This window comes from Diadema antillarum, unplaced genomic scaffold (genome assembly GCF_040938485.1).
Source record: "Diadema antillarum isolate AM-2024a unplaced genomic scaffold, OU_Dant_1.0 seq00000538_RagTag, whole genome shotgun sequence".
In the NCBI taxonomy this organism is placed as follows: domain Eukaryota; kingdom Metazoa; phylum Echinodermata; class Echinoidea; order Diadematoida; family Diadematidae; genus Diadema; species Diadema antillarum.
In genome coordinates this window covers 1,292,388-1,318,815 of record NW_027271486.1, presented here as the reverse complement: position 1 = coordinate 1,318,815, position 26,428 = coordinate 1,292,388, and the positions used below count along the sequence as shown (strand labels likewise).

Below are 26,428 nucleotides of genomic sequence, written 5' to 3'. Positions count from 1 at the left end.
GTCCTATTAAAATAGAGAACTTACACCTAAATATGGACACCTGCTCACTGTTTGTTTTTTGTTTCAATCTATCAGTTCTTTCTTTGTTTCTGATAATACAGATTCACTGTTTTTATAAGAACATATCATTCGAGATAATTCCCCCTATGGATGAATTATGATATCTAACCGAAATGTACCTCTATCCCCCCCCCCCCTTTCTATATTTATTTATTTATTTATCTATCTATCTATCTATCTATCTATCTATCTATCTATCTATCTATCCATCTATCTACAGTTGAACCTCTCGTATCCGGACAAGTCCGGACCGGGGCTCATCCGGATAAGGGATTTGGCCGGATACGGGAGACTCTATGCTTTATACATGTACATACACATGTTCTGATGTAGCCCATTGTAGTACCACATGTAGTAATGTGTATACTGCAACCTTTTCATTGTTACATTTGGGGATGTTTCGGGATGTTGAAATGTCTGAAGGTAAGCAATTTGGAAGGAAATTTGATGCAATGTATGTTAATCATATTGGAAGTAATATGTAATTCATGTGTGTTTGGGTAGGAGTTCTCAAGGAGTTGGGAATCCCCCTTTCTTCCCGTAATTATTTAAAAAAAATCACGGCGAGATTGCGTCCGGATAATAGAGATATCCGGATAAAGGGAGGCCGGATAATAGAGGTTCAACTGTATCTATCTATCTATCTATCTATCTATCTATCTATCTATCTATCTATCTACCTATCAATCTTTCTGTCTGTCTGTCTATCTATCTTTCTATCTATGCACATATATATAATGTCCTTGTTTTGTTTCCTGTCATCGGCATGGGGGCATTGACACTGTCTTCCTATAAGAACACTTTAATATTCTCTGCGTGTTAACAGAAGATTTGATGGTACAATCATCATTATCTGTTATATGTCTGACACAAGATTATAGTCATTTCTTGGAAGTAGAAACAGGAAAATTTGCTGAACTCACACTGATGAAGAAAGCCAGTCTCCCTGATGTACCACAGCCGCTGATGACCACAGCCCATCTGCCAGAGCTCTAAAGAAAGAACAAAAAGAGAAATGTCAAAGATGTTGACTATGAAGAAAACAAAGTACTTACCAATTTTGCTTGCAATCATCATTTCCAAAACAGTTGCCTAACAACATAATTCATACATTGTATAATACAACGTAATGACAAGGTCCTATAAAAGACAGAAATTAAAACAAGGTATCAAATAAAATATGCAAAATTCCTTGCACAAAATTGGCTAAAATAACAACAAACAGAAACATTCACAAGCAAACAAAAATGTGTATATATACTGGCCCATAACAGGGCAAATGTTAACAAACATCTCTATAAATGACATCCTCATGAGGAAAATATCTCTTCATCTGTTTATTGACTTGTCCTCCTGTTGAAAAGGTCTTTCTTACAATGTGTATTCAATCTGTGTGCATTATATGATATTATAAAATGGGTTCAAGAATGTAGCCAATAGGAAGCGCTGAAATGAGACACACCTCCTTCCTTTACTTCAGTACAACTGCACTGCCTGTAATCCTATGGTAGATTGCCGATCGTCTGTGCGCGCGGCGGCTCCTTTGATGAATTGCATGCATACGCGTACGCGCTGTCAATCCTGTAAACAACTTCTAGTTCGGGCTGCCGGCCGGCCGGCCTGTCTTCCCTTGTGCATAACATATGTGGCGTACGTACGTATACTGTACTATACGTACACTTTGTACAGTACAGTAGACCAAGCGTTATGGGACCGGACGCGTACATGGAGTCACTTTGAAGAGCAAATCCAACGATTTAGCAGGTTAATTCTCACGCCGTTTTCAGAGTATGTTGTCTAGTAGGCCTATATGAGGAGTCTATATCAAGTCTTTAAGGTAAAGGGTGCATATTCTATGTAAAATAAGTAAGTTTTCATGCGGGTGTCCGGAAACCCAACCCCCCATTATACTTATACACACTGTACTGTATGTGCGGGACTTCCGCGAGTGCGACGTGCGTAAAAGTTTGGGACGAACATCTTCGGACGTCTTGACCCACAAAGGTACGTGAAAAACGCTGAAAAATTATGTTAGTTTTCGAATTTTCGACCCATTTTATAAAACAAATGATGCACAGGATTATTTCGTGGCGTTAGTGTAGGCGTAGCTCGCTCTCGGGTATTTACAATGTAGTGCAACATGCACTCGGCTTCGCCTCGTGCATGTTTCACAATTGTAAATACCCTCGAGTGCACTACGCCTACACTAACGCACTCTATCCTGTGCATCATTTGTATACTTGCATACAACATCTAGTTGAGATTGCCTTGTCCAGTAAACAAATAAGTATGGGTCAACAGACATATTTGCCCATTTCATTATATTCAGCAAACTTACTGTTACAAAAATATGTTTGCAATCTCTACTTCCCATTTATGCTACAATTTAGTACCACTGTAGTATATTTTATGAAAGGGTGAGAGATGATAGTGTCAAACAGGCAATGCCTGTTCTATACAGCATGAGAGGAGGAGATATAAAATGTCTAATGTTACCATCCTGTCCATCACACAACTATTAAAACAGCAGATGAACTGACCAAGCAAACAAATATTGGTTTCAGTAGAATATTTGAGTTGTCAGAAAGACCATTTCTTATGGGAGAGTTGTAAAATTGCACATCAGGACAGATTATCACACATCAGCAAAGCAACCAAGCAAAACTTACCTCAAGGACTTTCACTAACTTTTCTGCAATTCTCTTGATGGTGTCAACCACGTCTGCATCATGAATGTTCTGTGCAATGTCAAACATGAGACACAAATAGTCTATTGGTAGCTTAAAAAAACCCCACATGCTTGCACAATGAAAGCAGGAAACAAGAGAAAGATCATGGAAAAAACGTACATTCCATTATTTTAACCCTCAAAAGACTCCTCGACATTTTCCACGACCATTCCTCTGCACAAAATGTTTTGACCGCAATGCTCAATGACATTTACTTTCAAGTCACACACATAATATGACATAATTTTTTTTTGGAAATTGGGCACACTGTTACAACGTTGCACAACCATTTACTGTACGAGCTGAAATTTTTACGTACAGATATTTTCGCGAATTGCTACTTGGAGGATATTTTCGCGTGTTGTTAATTTCGCGGTTGTGAGGGTCTAACTGAACTTAGTTATTCACACGTTGTTATTTTCGTGTGTTGTTATTTTCGCGGTTCAAAGGCAACTTGTGAAATTCGCGAAAATAAAACCACTATGAAAATTTCAGCTCGTACAGTATACTAGCTTGTCAGACTGAAAATTGCGCAAAAACTCAATTTTGTGTTCAAAGTCAATGCAAATTTTCTATTCAAAAAGATATTATTTTCACTTTCATTGTCTGAAATCAATTCATTTGAGCATAATCACGCTTGAAGAAGGTACTGTGATAAATTTTGAGAAAAAACATAAAAAGTAAAAAAAAAGAGAGAAATACATAAGAAACTAATAAAACACTAAAATACATAAGAATTATTTATTTATTCAGTTTTATTAAAAAAACAAAACAGGGTAGTCACGTTCAGGGCCCAAGGGCCTGCTTTTCAAGTGAGCCCTGTTACAAACAGTACATATTGCGAGTAAAAATCACGTAATACAACAGCAACAAAAAAGAAAGTAAATGAACACATAGAAACAAGCAAGATGTGATATCTACATAAGTAAAAAAGATACAAAATTAACAAATCAAAAGTAAAAACAGCAGGAGATTACCATATGCAAAAACAAAATAAATTATGTTACCAGAATGTACAAAAAAATGACCAAAAAGTGATATGGCAACGAGTTAAAAGTGCACTTTCACACTTTGTTCAGAATATTGAAATATTGCAGGTAGGTTTACAGAGTGCAACGCAAACAGAAAGAAAAGAAAAGAAAAGAAATAATTTTGATAACAGATCTTTTTTAAAATAAATTGTTAGGAATGCTACAAAGAATATTTTCACAAAAGATTAGGATTCTAGGAGCTTTATTTTCTGATTTTAGAGCAAAACATGATTTTACGCATATTGATCAGCATTATCAATAAATATGAAATAAAAAAAATATGAACATTTCAACCTTTTCATAGTTTGGTAGATTATGCCACTGGTATAACATATGTGCCAATGATCATGGCAATTGCCGCCTTGTGCAATCAACAGCCGAGATCTCAAGGGGGTTGATTCATCCCCCTGTAATCTGTGATTACTCTCACCTGATAACTGTCCCAACCAGTGAAGATTTCTCTCTCGCACTCATGCAGACAGTCAACAATGCCTGGAGAAGAGATTGTCATCAAATAGATAAAATGAAATCACATCACAGAGTGTGCACGAATACATCAAGAAATGTTGCACACTAGAAAACATCGTCAATACTATTTGGATGAATACCAATCAGCAATTGTATGAACATGATTATGGGATTGCAAATCATTTGTAATATTCTCCTTTGAGCATGTACAACATTCTTGGAAATGTTTTGCCAGAGCAGAACATTTCACAGTTGAAACAAAAGAAAAGCGATTCCTCTTGCCCAATTTCCCTTTAGCTTCTCTAATGTGTGCATTATGGACATTTCCCTGAAAAAGATAATTCCAATGACTTGGACCAAGATATACTGAGCATGCCATATGTGACCGTGCACCACAAAACGAACAAAAAGTCGCACACACTGATTTTGTGTGAGGATTGAAAATAGGTGAAATGGGTCAACCGAGCCGAAATTGACTTTTTCATATTTTCTGATAGAGCAACTCTTCTTCTACATTATGCTAAAATTTGGGATCATAAAATGGACAGGAAAGTGTGTTATTTGACAGTTTATCTCAAACATTTTTTGGTGGAATAGTGTGATTAAGTGTGTCTTTAGAGTCCCCTTTTCATTTCTCAAAAAACCTTGTACACACTCTTCACTTTCAACTCTAATAACTTTTGAAAGGATGATGCTACTGCTTTGAAAGTTGGCATTAATTATGGACAGAATGTGTTAATAAGGCATGCTCAATTTCAGTTAAATCTGACAATCTCTTCATTGATGTTACTACGGTGGTTTACATCCTGTTTTTTTGTCCCATTCATCGCACAGCCAGCAAGGCTTGGTAAAGATTAAGCGCTTGAATAGACACTGTACTTCAGGGCCTCTTTTCTCAGTTCACACTTTTCCTGAGTGTGTACTTTCTTTCCAATATTTAGATAGGTTAGGAGAGCCCATCTGATTTGAGTTATACATCATTTTAAAGCTTAAAGATTGCTCTTTCAGAACATGCTCTTACCTGAAATTTCATGTCTGGCGACTTTCTGTTTGTTTTGTGATGCAGGGTCACATATTGAAAATCATGTTCCATAATAGAAGATCTTTCCTCTGCATCTACCATGATTCAAATGCTGTTGGTTTTTTTTTCTCTAAAAACTCTCAGAGTAAGCTTGAATAACACATTGCTGCTGTCAAGATCTCTTTTCCTCTTCTTCCTTCTAAAGTGTCTGTTTCTTCTTCTTCTTCTTCTCCTTCTTCTTCTCCTTCTTCTGATTAAGTCTGCCTCCTTCAATAGACTGAAGATTCTTGCAGACTGGTGCTATTTACATCATAATACAATTTATTTACAGATATTTACAAGCACATAGAAAATTTGACGAAAATAACTAGCCACTGTGATCAACCGTTAGACGGTTTCAGCTAATTTTTCTTCCTTTTCTAGAAATAGATCAAAAATAAAATGAACTATATGGACAGTTTTATGTCTCAACATCACACAGCTAAATACTTAGCCAGACTGCATATATAGCTCTATCTATAAGGCAGAAAACAAAAAAGTTGATTGTGCACTTTAATTTGTTGCAGATTCTAGGACCTATACTAATGCTCAGATCCTAAATTGAACCTTCAAAAGATGATTTCGTGCAACTGAGGTGGAGCTGTGCACACACATTTCACTTGCATTCTCTCTGCATCAAACTTACCGATTGGGGAAGCTTTGTCGATGTTCTCACTTTTGGGGTTGCTTCTCTCTGTGATGGGCAATTTGGACTCCACTATGCCATATGATGTATGGAATGCCATGGTGATGCTGAGCCAATGAGTCCCCTTGCTCTCTCTGTGAATTTCAAAATCAATAAACACGGATATTTCCTGCACACAAGTACACGTCCATGCGCACCCAAGAAAACACTTGAGGAAAAGATTCTGGCTCAAACATCAAGCCAAACATTCTATCACTGAATAATATAAGTCTGTTAAATTCAGCCTTACTTTGCTTCCACTGGACTTCGGAAATGTCAATCAACTGATCCTTATCAACTGATCAATACACTCTGAAACATAAACTTGTTACAGCACAGCGAAGCGCTGTATTGTGCACAATAGTTTCCAGTGAGGCACCATGCTCTCTGCGAAAGAATCAACAAGCTTCTTTTAGGTCACACTATCATACTTGGTGGAAACAGACAGTAATACAGTAGTCTGTACAGTACAAGCCCTACATGTCAATCTTGAATTATCATACTAGGATGCATCTTGATAGACCTGACCAGATAGGATCTACAGTAATGTAGGTGGACTTTGGACATGCATGTTGACTTTGTGTGGTAAATAAGTCTAAAGTTTTGCATCATCTGAGTATACTTTATCTTCTGAAGCATGGCCATAAATAGTGGATTTGCCAAAGGCTTGTGCCAGTCTCTGACCTAAAGACCATAACTTTCAATACCGGGTATTAAATGGGTTAGTCAAATACCGGTTAGTGATTGGCTAAACACAGTAACGTGATGGAGGCACATTCGTTATGCTCAACCATGGGCGAACATTCTTGTAATGTTCTCCCATGGGAAAACATTTTTACGTAACTAATGACAGAAGGCCTAGGACCACGCACGAACAGTGAATTTGGCTCTGCGCGAGCGAGCGAGCGAGTGCGTTGTGCTTGTGGTTGATGTTGACGTATTTGACTAACCCATTATAATATAACAGATGATGACTTTTGTTGCCGGGAACATGTACCAAATGTTCCACCCTCAGGGTTTGAATGCTATTTCGGGAGGCTATAAGTCGCGAGACAAAGTCGAGGGACTTATAACCTTCCTCAATAGTATTTCAAACCCTTCGGGTGGAACATTCAGTATGTTCCCTCCCCCGCCAGTCATCATCTATATAATGTTATGTAATTATTGTCTCACCAACAGACAAAAGGCATATTATGTATTAACTTGCTGATGACTACAGTCCCAAGTCAACTCGGGCAGGTGTCTTTACTAGAAATATATGTTGATTACCTCATCCTCAAAGGGTTAACACATACACGTAGTATCTTAAAATACCACTGAAACCCATATATTTGTATGTGAATTGAGTGAATGCAGCAATATTTGAACACATCAGTGAAGTTTTAGGAAAATTCAACAATCTGTTGAAAAGTTAGAATTTGTAAAGTTTTTGTCAAGCAAAAGTGCATGTGTACAATTGATGTTTTCAAGAAAATACTGAGAAAATTCCAAATATCTCAGTTTCTTATGAAAAGCATGCACAAATTCCCATAACTTGTTACTGACATACCTATATATTCATATGTTAAGACAAAATTATCCCCCTGCTTCCTGATAGAGGTAAGTCATGTGCTTTTCATTATGGTAGAAAAGTAAAAATATTAATACTGTCAATTTTCAATGCAACAGATGAGACTGTCTATTACAGTAGTGATACATTTGCAAAGGGTCCATGGCAGTTGAATTTCATTCTTGCTAGTACAGTACACAATGGTCTAGTATGTACGGTAATGTACTTTGTACCTGGGTCGTATTAAAACTGTCATGTGATCAAATTGCAATTATGTACAATATGAAAGTAGGGCAGTACAGTTTGTACAGTTTAGCCTTTGTCTCTTTGCTTGAACATGAAGACTGCAAATTTGAATTGGTACAAATTTTTAATACAAAAATTTTGCTACCGGGTATATAATGAAAAATGCTATGATTTAGAAGAAAGCTGAAATAATGGGAGGAAGAAAAATCCCCAAAGCCCTCTAGCTTCCTGCTGGAGCCAATTAGGGAGCGAGAAGTGGGAAGTGAATGCCATCAAATCTATGGGGGCATCCCACGAGACCGACACCCACGAGTCATACGGTCCACGAGACCGACATCAATAATAGGTCCATGAGTCATACAGCCCACGAGTTATACGACTCAGGAGTCATACAGCCCAAGAGTTCGACACTACGCACAAAAGGCTCATGAGACCGACACTAAGAACACATAGCCCACGAGACCGACACTAAGCAATAAAGGCTCATGAGACCGACACTAAGCAAACATAGCCCACGAGACCGACACTAAGCAATAAAGGCTCATGAGATCGACACTAAGCAAAGAAAGCCCACGAGACCGACAGTAGGCAAAAAAGGCCCACGAGACCGACACTAAGCTAAAAAGGCTCACGAGACCGACACAAAGCAAAGAAAGCCCACGAGACCGACAGTACGCAAAGAAGGCCCACGAGACCGACAGGATAAACAGCGCCATCTACATGTCAATCACCTGTACAGGGTGTTCCATGAACGGAAAAATAACATACTGGCGGGTGTAATTTCGTAACACTATCAATTGAAAGATGTTGACCATCTTCATAATTATGAACATCATCAAATATGTATTTCTACATACTTCTGGGGGGGGGGGGGGGCAAGTGTGTCAGGGAGCGACATTGTTATCAAGTAGAAAAATTGAATTGTATTCTTCATGCCCCCGCCCCCCCCCCCCCCAAAAAAAAATAGAAGAAATTAGTATTCTTCATCCCCACTCAAAAAAAGAAGAGACAAAAAACACAAATGAATTTTAGAGGACAATAACGATGTATGGATTAATTTTAGAGCTTTGATAATGCCATCGTGCTATTCTAATAGGCTTTCCCAGTTTTTGGCTAGAAGATGGACAAGATATAAATTTTACTGTGACCTCTTCTCTTTCCCGATGCACTAGTTACTTATTCTATTTTAGATATTCTACCCTCCTGCTTTGACGTTTTGAAGTAAGATCTATCTATAATTTTCTCTGTAACTATAATGTAATTCTACTGATTAAAACGTTTTATATCGCAGGGATTCACCTCAATTTTGTGGTTTGTGTTATTCTCCTCCGAACAGTACATTTTATCGTGAAATACAATAGCTGTTTTCATGGATGCATCTGGTTTTTTTTTTCCGAATCCCTAACGCTACCTTTATAGACGATTACGTTATTTTTTATTTTTTATTGATACTAAATCAACACCCTCGCAGGTTTATTGTGGAAAGATCTGTTACACACTTTTACTGTACTTTGTTCATTTTTTTTTGTCACAAACACACACCCATGCAAGCACAATTAAAGATCCCGATCATTTCGGGGGGGGGGGAGGGGGGGGGGGGGGGCAACTGATGGGGTAACACCCTACCGAAGATGGCAACTCTTCTTTTCCATCTCTCATATCTTCCTATGCTATTATCAGGACACCCTATACAATTTCATGGTCTATAGGTGGCGCTGTTCATCCTGTCGGTCTCGTGGGCCTTCACTGCTTAGTGTCGGTCTCGTGAACCTCTTTTGAGTAATGTCGGTCTTGTGAGCCTTGTATGCGTAGCGTCGGTCTCGTGGACCTTTTAAGTGTAGTGTCGGTCTCTTGGGCTTTGTTTCCTTACTGTCGGTCTCATGAGCCTTTTGTGCGTAATGTCGGTCTCGTGAGCCGTATAACTCCTGGGCTTATTCTACTTGATGTCGAACTCGTGGGCTTTATTCACTCAGTGTCGAACTCGTGGGCTGTATAACTGGTGGGCTGTATGACTTGTGAGCTGTATGACTCGTGGGCTGTATGACTTGTGAGCTGTATAACTTGTGGGCTGTATGACTCGTGGGTGTCGGTCTCGTGACGTGCACCCAAATCTATAACCCAAGGCCTGATGTCCTTGATGAACATTGCCTAATGCAAGCTGATCCTGACCATGCAGGGAGACCCAGACTAGGAATGGGGAGGGGGTGGTTCATAATTGACTCGATGATCCTAGCCCTGCCCTGCAGTGCATCTGGTGACGGACAGGGAGGGAAAATGTCTACCCTTTCACATGGGAGCAGAGAGCCTATACTGGCAAAGAAACTCCATGTCATTACCAGCTACTGTAGCTGACTCTAATTTCAGGAATATAACTTAAGTACAATGCCAAGAAAACAAGACTTGGCTGAGAAGGCTGTTATGCTGTCTATAAAAGTCAATGAACTGGCTGCATGAGACTGTCATCAATAGACTAGTACTATAAGACCAATGTTGTAGAGTTATGTTGACTTTTTAACTGTTTGTGATCATCCCAATCCATCATTGTCATGACTATGAACCATAGGCATAGCTATGTACTGAACGACTGCGACTGCTGGAAGTGGAATGCATTAAAGGACAAGTTCACCTTCATAAACATAAGGATTGAGAGAATGCAACAATATTAGTAGAACACATCAGTGAAAGTTTGAGGAAAATTGGACAATCGATGCAAAAGTTATGAATTTTTAAAATTTTTGTGTTGGAACCGCTGGATGAGGAGACTACTACAGCTTGTGAGTCATATGCGTACAACAGTATAAAGAAAATGTAAAGAAAATTCAACATATTTTCACTTTTTTCGCATAATAAAAGAGCACTTGACTTGCCTCTTTCTAAAGGCAAGGGGAATAATATTACCCATAACATCTGTCGGTAACGAGTCGGGGGAATGTGTACTTTTTTCAAAAGATGAATTTTTGTTAAATTCTCTTTATATTTTCCTTATATTGTTGTACGCATGTGACATCTAAGTTATTCACACACTGCAGTAGTCTTCTCATCCAGCGGTTACTGCACAAAAACTTCAAAAATTCATAACTTTTGAACGGATTGTCCGATTTTCCTCAAACTTTCAATGATGTGTTCTACTAATATTGCTACATTCTCTCAATCCTTATGTTTATGAAGGTGAACTTGTCCTTTAATACATATATACATAGGGGTAAAATTAGGATTGAAACAGACTTGCTGCAGCTGCACCATCATTCTATATACAATTGTACAATAACTGTCATTTGAACATTTGACTGTCAATGTCTTGGACATGTTCAAACATCATAACTGCAAGTCAGCAGGGTAGTGCGAGAATCTAGTGCAAGAGTACAATAGTATACTCTATAGTATAAGAGTATAGTAGGTGTCAACACATCGACACTGTACATTAACTGACACCTCGATCTTTTTATATTATTTAGCATTGTGCGTGATAAGCAAACATTCATGCATGCCACTACACGCAGTGGTTTTGTATTCTTCACTAGGGATTTGAAGATGCCGAAATATTACCGGTACGGGTACTGAAAAACCTTATAATAATTAAACAAGATCAACAGCAAAGCAATGATACCATATTATAAATGCACCATTGGAAAAGCATTATGCATTTCACATGTACTGTCAATGGAGGGTAGGGGTGTTGGCTTCAAAACTATGGCGCGACTGCATGAGTGATGTGTTCGAAGCAGTTATCTTGGAGTGTGTACCGCAAATCACATTTTTAATGAGGGCCTGTGAGTCATTAAGAGTAAGAGTATTTTCTTTACATGTGAGTAAAATTCAGGCAAATTGTGACATATCTTTAACGTTAAGTATCTATATTGATAAGGGTGTCGATGTGTTGGACACCTAACCATACCTCACACCACACTTTTTTAATATGATGAAATTAATAATAATATGCCCATTGCCATTCATAGGCATGGCAATGTTGTGGCCTTTAAATTTCAATTCCAAGCCCATGCCCTGTAATGGAAAGTCTGTACCGAATGCAAAAAGATCACTATCCCACTCCCAGAGTATAAAATTTACAATAGTTAACACGCTAGTACATAGTATCTTCTGTTTGATGGTAGGGTCTTACATTTTTCAGCTCTATACTCCAACGTTAGCTAGAGAGGCGTCTGACCAACTTTCTCCTAGATTACTCAAGCTTGTTGCTGAAGAGATCGCACCAGCACTAGCATATCTTTTCCAGCAGAGCATCAACACTGGAAAGGTTCCATCTGACTGGAAGTACGCCCTTGTAACACCTGTCCATAAATCTGGTGATAAGTGCATCCCTGCGAACTACCGACCCATATCATTAACATGCATCTGCTGCAAGGTCATGGAGCATGTCGTGCTTAGTCACATCTCCAAGCATGTTTCTAGGTACAACATCTTCGTGAATGAGCAGCATGGATTTCGCCAGAAGCTGTCCACCAACACCCAACTTATCTCAGCAACACACGATTGGGCACATACACTCCAATGCAGGGGACAGACAGATGTGGCTTTTCTGGACTTCCAGAAAGCATTTGATCGTGTCTCCCACTGCCATTTGGAAACCAAACTAAAATTCTATGGAATCACAGGGGATACACTCCGTTGGACAATGGCACTGCTATCTGATAGGCAACAGGCAGTAATTGTCAATGGCTCCAGGTCATCATGGCTGCCAGTGACATCAGGAGTGCCCCAGGGATCCGTAATAGGACCAGCTCTTTTCTTACTCTACATCAACGACATTACCAGTAACATCCAATCTACTATGCGACTTTTTGCTGATGATAGTGTTATCTATAGGGACATCCACTCAGAAGATGACAACATCTCCCTTCAACGTGATCTTGAGGTCTTATCCACCTGGTCCAAAGTCTGGCTTATGTCATTCAATGTGAAGAAATGTGCAGTGCTCACCATTACAAGAAAGCGTAGACCCAACATGTACAACTATACACTATGCAATGAATCCATCCCTAGAGTTGACAGCTACAAATACCTGGGAATTACAGTCACCAAAGACCTCCGATGGAATGAACACTGCCAGGAAAAGGCCAGCAATGCCAGCAAAACTCTTGGCCTGCTGCGCAGAACTCTTGCACCATGTCCAAAGACTGTAAAAGAAAATGCATACAAAGCCCTGGTTCTCTCCAAACTTGAATACAGTCCAGAAGCTTGGAATCCCTACACATCACAGTGTGTTGAAAACCTTGAACGAATCCAGAGAGCAGCTGCACGTTTTGTAACCCGGGACTACCGAACGACTATCATCTTCGAGTCTCGTGAGACAGCTTAGATGGGATCCTTTGCACACACGTCGCCTCCTTGCACAATCCACAATGTTCTTCAAAATACGGCAGCAACTTGTAAATATCTCCTTCCCAGCTTTCATAGCACCAGCCCCATACATCAGCAGAAACGACCACAGCCTCAAGCTTACAGTACCTGTGGCCACCATAGATTCCTACAAGTTTTCTTTCTATCCTCGAGCCATCCGTATATGGAACTGTCTACCACATCAAGCAGTAACAGCACAAACCCTGGTTGACCGAAAGATCGGTCTGTATCTGGTCCGTCGGGGAATGTTCCGCGGAGACTGCGTCTGGCTTCACGGATTTTGCTCTACGGAGGACGGCGTTAATGGCAAAATACAAAAGAGTCCCCGGACAGACGGATCTTTCTGTCTAAAACCCTGGCTGCTTTCCAAGAGGCTGCCCTTCCAGCCATCCGAAGGATGAAGCCTCCCATTGGTGACAGGATGCTGTAATTCAAGAGCATCTTTTACTTGCACATGTATCACGTTTTAATTGTACATATACTGATATCATCACGTGCACCATCACATACTGCCACTGCACCAACCCATCCCAGTCTAGCTGTGCTTGCAGCTGCTATAGGGATTACTCCATCAAGACTCAAGACTCTATGACCGGTATAATTTGTATACAATGTCTAGCTAGTAGGCCTAGTAGGCCTACAATAAATTACAAAATATATAAATCCTTATACATGTAGTAGCCACGATAACACATGAGGCCTGCCGCCGCGCCTAGGCTATGTCATGTTTTACATGCAATATTCAATAAACTAACCTGAAATGCGATGTGGGGTCCAGTTGTCGTTTCCGGACGTGACATTTTCTCACTAAAGTCTTGACTGGTGTGTATATCATTGGATCCTGGTGTATATATAGGCCTGTAGTCTATCCTGGCTGGATCTGGTCACAGGGCTCTACATCATCGGTTGTTTACGACAGGGAGGTTCTCTTCCCACCTCCCTGTTTACAATGAATCAGCGGCGCTAGTGTACTTTCGCACCTGTTTGTCAAATGACCTCCAAACATGCACAGACTCACCCTAGTTATTCAGTAACCCAAATACTTGCATCTGAGTGAGATTCAAGTCCAGTAGAAATGGCATTTTCACCATTTTGACACTTTTCTACTTCTCGGAATAATCTCAATCGCAGCTACCTCGCTCTGCGATAACTGCATTGCAGCGCAGCACGAAACACGTTCACGGCGCAGCGGCAGCACAGCAGCAGCAGCAAGCGCCGCGATTGATCTGAATGTAGCTATCTTACAGTGACCAGGGCATGTTCTTCTATGGTGTCTTTAAAAAGATAATACTTTTTCCACCTTTCTCTGGGCTTCGAGTCGCGGTATAGCGATTTAGGATTGTGGTTGGTCATATTGTGTGTGTGTGTGTGTGTGTGTGTGTGTGTGTGTGTGTGTTTGTGTGTGTGTATTTTGTTACATAAAATTCTTGATTTACCTTAATTTACCTTGATATTAAATCAGGGTAAATTAAGAATTTTGTATTCGATATTGACAATGTAGAATTTTATGCTGTTACAAATGAAATGTGTATTATTTTGCAATGAAATAATTTGTATACTCTATTGTTTATATGAAAAAGAAAGAAAAATAGAAGATTGACAAAAATCAAAAAGTGTGTGTGTGTGTGGGTGGGTGTATGCAATTGGTGTGAATGAAAAAAGATTGGAAAATGCGGTGATAAGACAAGGGTGAAGAATACAAAGGGAAAGGCTAGGAAAAGCGGGAAAGGAAATAAATGAAAAGATACACTGTATCAAAAAGTTAAACCCACAAAAAAGGAAACAAGAGGTTTATAAAATAGAGTTCACTAACAGATGATGGAAGGAAAGAAAGAAGAGAAACTTGCATCATAAAGGAAAGCAAGGGAAGCAAGGGAGAGATGGATATGTTTGAATAGAAGAGAGGAAAGCAATTGCTATAAAGAAATTGTAGTTGGAGGGAAAAACAACCTATGAAGGAAACCAAAAACAGGCAAAAAGTAGATCTATACAGTTAAATAGGAAATTAAGAAAGATAAAGAGGAAAATCACCAAGAAATAATTGCTAGGAAGGAAGGGGGAATTTGGGAATAGATTCTACCTTAAAATAACAGAAGAAAAGAAAGAGAAAGATATAGGTGGCAGCATACACTCGCGCATGCGCTCAACCGCTGCCATGAAGCTACAACCGCTAATGGAAGACTTGGCCAAACCAAGGACAAGGACAAAATAAATTTTAGCTTTTCAACGACACCATAGAAAAAGTCGCTGTGTCGCTACATTCAGACCAATTTGTAATTTCTGTGCTTGTGTACAGTCAGATTAGCAATTCCAGCGATCAAGATTTTCCAACGATTTTCCGACACTTGTAAACACTAAAAGTGTGAAAACTCAACGTACTTCTATTCGACTTTGGAGACTCGGGTGAAGTATTTTAGGTTACAGACTATTAGAAACCAGGGTGAGTTTGTGCATGTTTGGAGGTCGTTTGACAAACAGGTGCGAAAGTACACTAGCGCCTGAATCAGCTGTAACCCAAAGTACGGGAATTTCCCTTCATAATTCGATTGCCCGCTAAAATAGCATGCATTTGAGGCTGTTCATACACTTCTCATTGACTTTACGCGTACGGACAAACTATGGCACGCTGATTATCCAACTTGCTTTATCCCAGCGGATCATATCCGGTCCGGGAGCAACGGGAATGAGGTTTGTTTGCGGGCGCCGCCGCCGGGGGCGCGGCCGGGCGGGGAAGTAAGCCGTGTCACATGCGCTGCGCTACGCAACACGGCACGGAGTGACTAATGTCTAAGAGATCGGTAACAAACAAACGCAAATGAAATTACTCGCCTACGTCTTTGAGTGAAGGTATCATGGCGGCAGGAAACGGAACTCTGCAGGTAGCTAAATCAGTGGTTGATTTACTCGTCCGGAATTCACCGAGATTCAACTCCATATTTTCAACGGTAATAACACTTCACGGATCTCTTCGACTTTGATTTTATTGACAGTCCCAGCTATTGACTATCATGTTAGTAATGCACGACACAATAAAACAGGAAAACCAACTCGTAAATTACCGTACACTCAGAGTCAGACTCGCGTAGAAGTCCCATCAATCTCTAAATGATAAACATCGAAATGAAATTTCATTTTATATTATATATAGTGCATGAGGCTGAATGCACTAGTCTATGTCTAGTTTCTAAAGCACCGACAAATTCTGAACAAGTTGCTGAATTTGCCCCGAAGGCCAGTTATATTCAATGAGGCCGCAGGCCGAATTGAATATAATTGCCTGAGGGCAAATTCAGAATTTGGAGGTGCTTGGTACTTGTTATAGTGCAACAAGATGTCATGCACTATGTGTTATATCAGTCCGGGAAACCCGCTCATGAGGACCGCTCCCGCGTATGAGGACCGCCCCCACGCCTCATGTAGCCTTTAAACAAGGCGACTCGCTCTGCGTGCCCCCGTATAGCGCGTTTACCCCACAAACCTGTTGGCCGGCGAGTGGAGCGAGCCGCCTTTATCCACTCGTTCAGGGATGTGTACTTTTGTCGTTGTTGTTGCTTTATATTCTTTGACAAATTTGCGTACAAATTTGACGCAGAAAATACACACGGCACCAAGGCAAGCCTCGTTAATATTAAGTAGAGGTAACTATTCTTATTCTACTTAATATTAACGAGGCTTGCCTTGGTGCCGTGTGTATTTTCTGCGTCAAATTTGTACGCAAATTTGTCAAAGAATATAAAGCAACAACAACGACAAAAGTACACATCCCTGAACGAGTGGATAAAGGCGGCTCGCTCCACTCGCCGGCCAACAGGTTTGTGGGGTAAACGCGCTATACGGGGGCACGCAGAGCGAGTCGCCTTGTTTAAAGGCTACGCCTCATGAGGCCCGGGGGGAACGCCTCATGAGGTCCCCTATTCACTTCTATTCATCTCACATCTGACGTATAGATTGTCGCAACTTTGCACAGTGATTTTTTGTTACACACACATGTCCACTATCCATGATGAAATGAAGAAAAAATCCTATCTGTTTTTTTTTTCAAAAATCGAGTTTTAATCAACCGATGCAGAGCGCCCATCAAAACACGGGCGCCAGCGTGTTCGCACAATGCAAGACTGCCGCACCTAGCGCCCTGTTCTTTGTAGTCGGATCAGGACCGGTTAATTTATACGTCAGATGTGAGATGAATAGAAGTAAATAGGGGGCCTCATGAGGCGTCCCCCCCCCGGTCCTCATGAGGCGGGGCAGTCCTCGTACGCGGGAGCGGTCCTCGTGAGCGGGTTTCCCGGACTGATATAAAATAGCATACATGTACCCAGGCGAGATAAATTGAAAAAATACGAAAGCCTAGATCATTTAAGACTCTAAACGTGTCTAGACAGGCAATAATACCAGTTTCTTTGAACCTGTGTAGACAAAATGCTGAAGATCCAAATTCAACTATAGAGTCTAGGGTCTACGTGGTTAAATCTAACATTTTCTAGGCCCTACGATAGGTTAGGTCTAGGGGCCCTGGCCTTGCATTATACTACTTACCTAGATCTACATCACTTACGAGCGACAGAGCTAGTTAACACTTGACCCTACAATAGGTCTACCATGGATCTAACAGTAACACGTTAGATGCCCTACTTACTGCACTGTGGGTCCAGGACCAGGACTAGATGATGTTTTGTAGGATTAGGGTTCTACTGGATTTAAACACAAGGCTCGTGACAGGCATCATTGAAGTCACCATTGCTGCACATGTGGATTCCGAGAGTGTGTTGTAAATGTCGTAGTAAAAGTTCATAGCGTAGCGTGATCAAAGAGCGCTTAGCGTATACCGTACACACGCTGCCCATTTCCACGGCGCACTTCCGCGTAGAATGTACGGAGATAGCGGCACAAATCTTGGGTTGGCTTGCTCAATATCCGTCGAATTGATTCCTTTTTCAGAACAGTAGGAGTCCAAAATTCGTAGGGCGTATCTGATGGCATCCTTTGTGTCCTTATTGTCTAAGATACTGTTTATATAGATCAGTCTCTGTAAAAGTAGCAAACCTGTTCATTTCAGCTTCCATGTTTAAATCTACCGCTGAAAGTCTAGTCCCACACAGATAAGTTGCTGGCATAGCCAGCCAGAATCGAGAATAACGATAATATCGAGCAAAGCATATCGCGGTTGTGGCGCAATCGCGTCAATAAGGTGTGGGATTCAAGTACTCGATGATTAAAATGAGGGAGCAAAAACCGATATCAAATCGATAGTGGGTTATCGTTTGCAGTCGTTATATTTTGCGTGCACTATAACTTTTGTCATGCACTGACGGCCTGTATCATAAGTATGTATGCTATTTTATATTAATTCCTAGTTCCGTCCATACGTATTGAAGCAAGCAAGATGAGTACCATACCGCCTTCGACCAGTACAGACTAAATTTTACAGTAAATTACAGTATTCGGGTAACTTAGTTGTAACTACAAATTATGTACTACGTACTATCCTAGACCTAGGAGGAGTGTGGCTAGGACAAGTGTATTTAGTAGTAATGAATACTACTAATACTTTAATTTAGTATTAAAGCCGAAGGGTCAGTGATAAGCAATAAAGGGTCAGTAGGCCTACATTTAAATGTTGGTTGAGTCCAGTGGGTTGGATTGATTGCATAATGTCCATGTAATGGAGATACCGGTATCGACTTTTTCATTTCACAATGAAGATCATTTCAAATGATGTTTATTGATTGCTCTGTCAATATGAAATTTGCCCCCTGTTGTTGTGCTAGCCTGTTGCATGTTTAACGTTTTAAATCAGAAATCTTTTGTTCGTATCATTGGTTCGACCTCATTTGGAGTATGGCAACATTTTATGGCATTTGAGTATAAAATGGACTCTGACAAAGTTGAAAGAGTGCAGAGAAGAGCCACTCGTATGATTCCTGAACTCAAATGTTTGTCATATGAATAACGCCTAGAAAAACTCAACCTGCACTCATTATACTACAGGAGACGAAGAGGCGATATGATTACTGTTTATAAGTTGCTCACTGGAAAGTTGGGGATTTCTGGTGACATGTTCTTTGAACCAGCCATTCACTCATGAACAAGAGGTCATAAATACAAGCTCTTCACCAAATGTTCGAGATTAGAACTGCGAAGTACATTTTTCAGCCAGAGAGTAGTTGCCAACTGGAACAGATTGCCTCATAGTGTTGTTGAAGCTTCCTCGATTAATTATTTCAAAGATTCATTAGATAGACATTGGAGGGGGAAAAAAATTCAAAACCTCTGCTCCTCAACGCACATAAAGCAACAAAGTTGAAGATAATTATATTATGTTGAGACCGGAATACTACAGGACCAATCCTCTACTTCCGTATCAGATGTGATGTGATGTGATGTGATGGATTTACTGCATCACTGTTACATGGACATCACATTTATTGGCAATTCAATTCTCTGGTCTGAAATTGTAATACTCATGATGCTTGAGCAGAAAACTTGGTAGGATACCATGCATTTTCTTCCTGAAGTCATTATTTTCAGATTTTGAGTGCCACAAAAGATACATTGTACACGGTAACTCTGTGGACTCACCGCCGGCGCCACATTTTCTAGACTCATGGAAAAGCAAACTCACTGACTGTCAGAAACACGCCTCAAGTCACTGTCATATTTTGTTGCATAATATACCAGACTTTTAATGTAAGTGCTTGATATTGAAAAACAGGTACTGTATTTAAGAGTCACTCCACTCCACTGACAATGGTGCACTGTAACCTGGATTACAAGTCTACTGGGAGCATAAAATCTATCTATTCTTCTGTTACATAAAGGTGCTCAACTTAATCTGTAACTTGGGCAGTGAAGTAGTGACATATAAAGTGTTTGCAACCAGTTCCTTGTCATTGAACATTCTTTAGTAATTTCCTCTTTTTTTTTTTTGGTCCTGTTTGAACAGTTCAGTGTCACCCATGCTACCAAAAACAAGCTGACAATGGACTACGAGGTCCTAACCAGCCACACCAATGATGGGAACACGCTCCATGGTGGATTCACCGCATCTGCCTTTGACTTTGCGACCACTGTAGCTCTTTTATTGGATCAAGATGACCCTCGTCCTGGTGTCAGCCTGAATCTGAGTATCAAGTACGTTCAAAGAAATCCATTTCACCCGTTGAGTATGAGCTGACTTTGCTATAACACATGTCTCCCATAGACACCCAATACCCACTGACAACCAACTATGTCGATACAAAACATGGTGCTCTGAACTTTATCGAAAGAAGAAGAAGAAGAAAACTGCCTGAGTAGACTCGGGACTAGTATTCTACAGGTTAAGCATGTTCTACTGGCAGTTTAGTGACTTTAGAATGATGATTATTGCTTGTACACCTTTACCATGTTTGCATCATTTGGGTACAATCAACTCCATGTTAGTTGATCTTGACGGGATTGAGAAAGGGGGCACAACTTTGTAGGTGATATCTAGCTTAACTGTGTATACAGAGAAGGTGATAAGTACAATTAGGGTAGTCAGTCATGATTTTCTTATTTCTAACAGTTGTAGCTGTTAGAATTATACCAACTAACTTCAAAATTCACTTGCAGCATGCTTAAACATCAATAATCAGTTAACACTGATTGATGATTTTCCCTATGTAGTTATAATTGGTAGTTACTTGGAAAAATATCCGTACCACAAAATCAAGAAAATCCTATGTAATGGATCAAAAAAAGTGTTTTAGGACTTCCCTTGAAATCATGTTTTGAGGTCTGAATGTCAAGACTACCCATATAAGTTTGGTATCAAATTAATGGAATTTTTCCTGACATCCTTTGCAAGAAATAAAGAACTGTGGTCCTTTGTGCTGGAGAAAGTTATTAAGTCTGAAGTCTCTAAAGGCCGTGTCACACCTTTCCAGGCAAGCCTTGCGTGCGACTTGTGAAGAACAATTTTAGCTAGAGTTTAATCTGATTTCAGATTACTCTGCCCAAAACCTACTTTTCAGACTTTTTATGCCTACGCCACGAAGTGGTGCCGGAGGCATTATGTTTTCGGGTTGTCCGTCCGTCCGTCCGTCCTTCCGTCCATCCGTAATGAATTTTGTGGACAAGGTAACTATCAAAACCTGTTGAGATATCCTAATGAAACTTGGCATGTATGTGTATTAGGGGGTGAAGTTGTGCCTATCAACTTTTGGGTGCACATGCTCAAGGTCAAAGGTCAAAAGGTCAAGGTCAAATACATAAAATTTCACTATTTCCACCATATCTATTGAATGCCTGAAGATATTTTCTTGAAACTTAGTGTATACATGTATTACCCAATTAAAATTCTCTGGTGAAAGTTTGGGTCATGAGGTCAAAGGTCAAAAGGTCAGGGTCAAATACATAACATTTCACTATTTCCACCATATCTATTGAATGCCTGAAGATATTTTCTTGAAACTTAGTGTATACATGCATTACCCAATTAAAATTCTCTGGTGAAAGTTTGGGTCATGAGGTCAAAGGTCAAAGGTCAAATGGTCAAGTAAAAATATTAAAACTTCTTTTTTTTCTCCGTACCTTGGAAAATTGTTCAAGGTATCTTCATGGATCATAGTATATACATGTACTGACTGGAATTGATTATCTAGAGAATGTAGGGTTCATGGGGTCAAAGGTCAGGGGTCAAAGGTCAAGTGCAACACTTCAAAATTTTACTATTTCCCTCATATTTATGTAATGCCAGCAGGGTTACAGCTGTATTGTTTTTTTTACACTTGGTGTATGCATGTGTAACCTAATAGAAATTCTCTGGAAAGTTTTTTTTTTTCTTCTTTCTTTGCCTCAAAGGTCAAAAGGTCAAAAATCAAGTGAAAGTGCTGAACTAACTTTTTCCTCCATATCTCGGAAGTGGCTCAAGTTATCTTGAAACTTGGTACATATTATGCATGTTCTACCTGAAAGTGATTATCTTTAATAAAATGAATTTTAGGGTCAAGGGCCAGATGAAAATGGTAACAATTTACTATTCAATTCAGAAATTCACACCAATTTTCCACACCTGTACCTTGAAAATTACTCAATGCCTAAATGTATGAATGGATCAAAGTCAAGTTAAAGTCCTTAAATCCCTAGATACATGCTCTCCTATTCATCCAATTAAACCTAGGTCAAGGAAGGTGAACATTCAACACATTTGTGACAAATTTGTTATTTCAATATTTTGCCAATTTTGTGAAAATGTAATCACACATTGTCCACATGTACTATCTAGACCTATTGGGAAAATCATGCATTATGGCGGAGGCAGGTAAATTGGCACCTCGTCTACAACCACCCTGTCCACTGTCCACCTAGTCTAATGCCATCTCGTCTAAACTCACTTCGTCTACTACCAACTCGTCTACCAACCATTTTGTCTATATGACAATTAGTCTAATTGTCATTTCGTCTACTAGCCATTTTATCTAATGTCCAATTTGTCTAAGTCACATTTCGTCTAACACCCATTATGTCTATTGACCATTTCGTCTATTAATCATAAGGTCTATGAATAAAATAGTCTACAGCTCATTTTGTCTAATAGCCAATTGGTCTACAACTCATTGTCTAATAGTCAATTAGTCTAATAACCAGTCAGCCTACTCCCAACTGGTCTACTGCCAACTGGTCTACTCCCAATTGGTCTAATCCCAACTGGTCTACACCCGATTGGTCTACTCCCAACTCGTCTACTCCCAATTGGTCTACTCCCAACTCGTCTACACCCAAGTGGTCTACTCCCAACTCGTCTACTCCCAACTAGTCTACACCCAACTGGTCTACACCCAACTTGTCTACTGCCAACTCATCTACTGCCAACTCGTCTACTGCCAACTAGTCTACTCCCAACTGGTCTACTACTAGTTATAGTTTTTTTTTTGTTATTTAAGTCTACTTCATCCAGTTTCTTTTTTCCCAGTGAAACAGGTTGAACGCTCTTGGTGCCCCATTTGGTTTAAATCTTTATGTTCTAATTATGACATTTTTTTAAGGAAAAAAAGATAATGTCACAGTGTGACAAACTTGCTGTGTTATTTTTGTGGTGGATGTGTAATTTATATCAGAAGCAATCATGCAGCATTTATATGTCCAAACTTCAACGCTCCATCCATTCAACTTTGATAGTGATACACAATCATAAGTATGGTAAAAATGAAAAGGAACACATTAGAAGTACATTATCAGTATTCTTCATTCTGTCTGCCACGTACTGATGTATGTAAACGGTTAAATGCAACACAGTACTAGTATACGCCAGCATCCGGTGTCAATCCATCCAACTACACGCCCACATCGTGCGGATCGTTAGTACCTTCACTAGTGTACCAAACGCAATGAAAATCAAATTACACTCGTACTGGATAATTCCTCATTCGGGATCCCGCCAAGATCGCTGCATGCATGCCCACGTAGGTACGGGTGGACTGGGGTGGTCGGTCGAAATGTAATTCTGTTTCGTATGACTGACAATTCGTTTGTGATGGAGTATTGTAACTGAGCGAGTTTATCATTATTTAGTTATTTTACGGCCAAAATGTAGACTGGATAGTCATGTCTCACCATTGATTAGTATGCCTTTATATTCAGCATGTATGGAATAATTAACAACTAGAATAGTCTAATATTGATTTTTGTGCTAATCAAGGGCAGGGTTTAATATGAATAGTTCATGACAGTGAGACGGACTGGACACTATACAAAGTGGTATATTCATTATTAGCATGACCAGATGGATATGATCAGTTTGGGTAAATTGTTGAGAGTAAAACTATATCAGTTGGGAGTACACCAATTGGGTATAGACAAGTATAGACCAATTGGGAGTAGACAAGTTGGGAGTAGACCAATTGGGAGTAGACCAATTGGGAGTAGACCAATTGGGAGTAGACCAATTGGGAGTAGACCAGTTGGGAGTAGACCAATTGGGAGTAGACCAGTTGGGAGTAGACCAGTTGGTAGTAGACCAGTTGGGAGTAGACCAATTGGGAGTAGACGAGTTGGGAGTAGACCAGATGGGTATAGACCATATTGGGTATGGACAAACTAAGGGTTGGACGATATGATAACTAGACAAAGTGAATGTAGACTAAATGACTTGTAGACGAGGTAGGAGTAGACTAACTAGTAGTAGACAAAATAGATATTAGACGACATGGCAAATAGACATTGTGAGTGTAGACGATTTGGCTATTAGATCAATTGTTTTGTAGACGAAATGCTCCTTAGACGAGTTGGGTATTAGACAGTACGGGTAGTGGGCAAAGTGACTATTAGACAATATGGGTACTGGACAAAACGAGTTGTAGACCAAATGGGTATTAGACGAATCGGTAATAGATGATATGCCAGTAGACCAATTGGAAAATAGACATAGTGGCTGTAGACGAGGTCACTATAACCGCGGAGGCATACCAGTCGCCAAAGCGACATTTCTAGTTCTTTTTGCAATTTAAATACATTGAAGTGTTCAAAGTTTAATGCACTTGAGACCTTTTAAAAATACTTTTCAGAGTTTAATTACGCAGCACCTGCTGCATGCTATAGGGATTAGAACCAACACTTGCTGTCGGGCGAGAGCTCCGTGGTCTAGTGGAGATGGTGCCTGTCCGGTGATCAGGAGGTCGTAGGTTTGAATCCTGCTCGAGTATGTACGCCCATGATTTTTTATCATGGCTATAACTAAAACTCTGATCAATTCAGTGCTTATTTACGTCAATGTAGGGCAATTTGTCAATCATTTGCAATTTTCAGAGTTTGTTCAGACTTTTTTTTTCTGCAAGTACTCATACCTCTGATTACAATTGTATCTTGTTTCTTTTCTCTTGGTTGCTTTTCTGCAGCTACCTGAAGGCCCTCAAGGCTGGAGAAAAAGTAACATTTGAGGCTGAGGTGCTACGGAGAGGCAGAACAATAGCTTACACGGTAGCAAGTCTTTTCAATGAGAAAGGGGAGCTTGCTGCCCACGGCACACACATAAAGCACTTGGGATCTAGATAGGATTGAGGATAGATATTCAGAAGCTATTCCACCCATATACCTATCTAGCTGCATTTTGGACAGTTACAACCGTATGTTCTGTTTCCTTGTATTTCAAGCGAGCAAAGCTATCCGTGAAGAGGCAAGTCAGTAAACTCAGGAACAATTTTGTAGATTCAGTTTTGAGTAGATCAAGCAAAGAGAGTTATGGCTCTTGAGATGCTTATACATGTATATATTCATATTTTATGCCTCCGCAATATGTTTTTGCATTGTCCATCTATCCTTAATCAATTTCTTGGGTGATGAAACTTAAGAACTGATTGAGGGTTTTCAATGAAACTTGGCATACACTTTGTATGTAATGTATGAATGCACGAAGCAGTGTCTATCAGCTTTTTGGCATATACACTGTACACTGTTGGTCAAAGATCATTGAGTCAAGGCTAAATGCTAGTAAATTTTATTTCCCCCTATCTGCAATTCCAGAATGTATTTCCATGAAATTTAGTGCATGGACTACCAGATTAAGATTAAGCTATTAGTGAAGAGGCACCATATCCAAAGATTTTCTATGAAAAGTTCTGGACCACGATGTCAAAGGGCAAAGGTCAAAAGAAAAAAGCATTTAAAAATGTCACATTCATCCTCCCAATCTCGGAAATGGCTCTAGATTTCTTCATGGAACTTAATAGTAAATGTGTATTGCCTGACACTGACTCTCTCTTGAATGTTTCCTGAGAGGTCAGAGATCAAGGGACAGAGGTCACTTTAAGATGCTAAACTGACACTATTTTCACCGTATTCCGGAAATGACTGATCATATACACTGTACTTTGCAGAACAGTGTAACAAAACTTGGTGTATTCATACTTTACTGCACAATGATTATGGAAAGGAAAGTTTTCGGTCATAGGGTCAAAGGTCAGGTGATGATGCTAAAATTTTGCCCATTTTCTGTATTTTGAAAGTGGCTCTAAGTAGTATCATGAAAATTGTTGAATTAGTTCCAGATAAGGGTTATTTGCCAATCAAGTTAAATAGTCCTCTCGCATTGATAATTGTAACTGGAGACCTATTGGGAGAATACTGTGATGTGGTGGAGGTGCACCAGTCATAGCAACATTTTATAGTTACTGTATTTTATGCATTCTATTTCACCCATTGTGAATGTATGATACCACTGAATGTGCTACCGTTTTGCAATAAAGTATATTTGTCTTCGAAAGACACCAAAGGAGAAAGAGCTGG

The 26,428-nt window shown here is 39.8% G+C and overlaps 2 protein-coding genes across 2 annotated transcripts in view; one reads left to right on the top strand and one right to left on the bottom strand.

The window, feature by feature from the left end:
* LOC139734671 (glucokinase regulatory protein-like) overlaps positions 1-14,080 on the bottom strand; it is a 28,325-nt gene extending 14,245 nt beyond the window's left edge. Inside the window, exons 1-5 of the mRNA XM_071645459.1 lie at positions 13,942-14,080; positions 5,995-6,128; positions 4,251-4,312; positions 2,730-2,798; positions 984-1,052 (exon numbers count right to left, since the gene is read on the bottom strand). Of these exons, the coding sequence (XP_071501560.1) occupies positions 984-1,052; positions 2,730-2,798; positions 4,251-4,312; positions 5,995-6,128; positions 13,942-14,021 (414 nt within the window). The 5' untranslated portion in view covers positions 14,022-14,080. The remainder of the gene's footprint in view (positions 1-983; positions 1,053-2,729; positions 2,799-4,250; positions 4,313-5,994; positions 6,129-13,941) is intronic.
* A 1,892-nt stretch (positions 14,081-15,972) lies between these two features.
* Positions 15,973-25,332, top strand: LOC139734657 (acyl-coenzyme A thioesterase 13-like). Its single transcript, XM_071645445.1, has 3 exons — positions 15,973-16,131; positions 20,130-20,317; positions 25,042-25,332. The coding sequence occupies exons 1-3, from the start codon at positions 16,039-16,041 to the stop codon at positions 25,196-25,198; spliced, it is 438 nt and encodes a 145-aa protein (XP_071501546.1). The 5' UTR covers positions 15,973-16,038; the 3' UTR covers positions 25,199-25,332.
* The last annotated feature ends 1,096 nt before the right edge of the window (positions 25,333-26,428 follow it).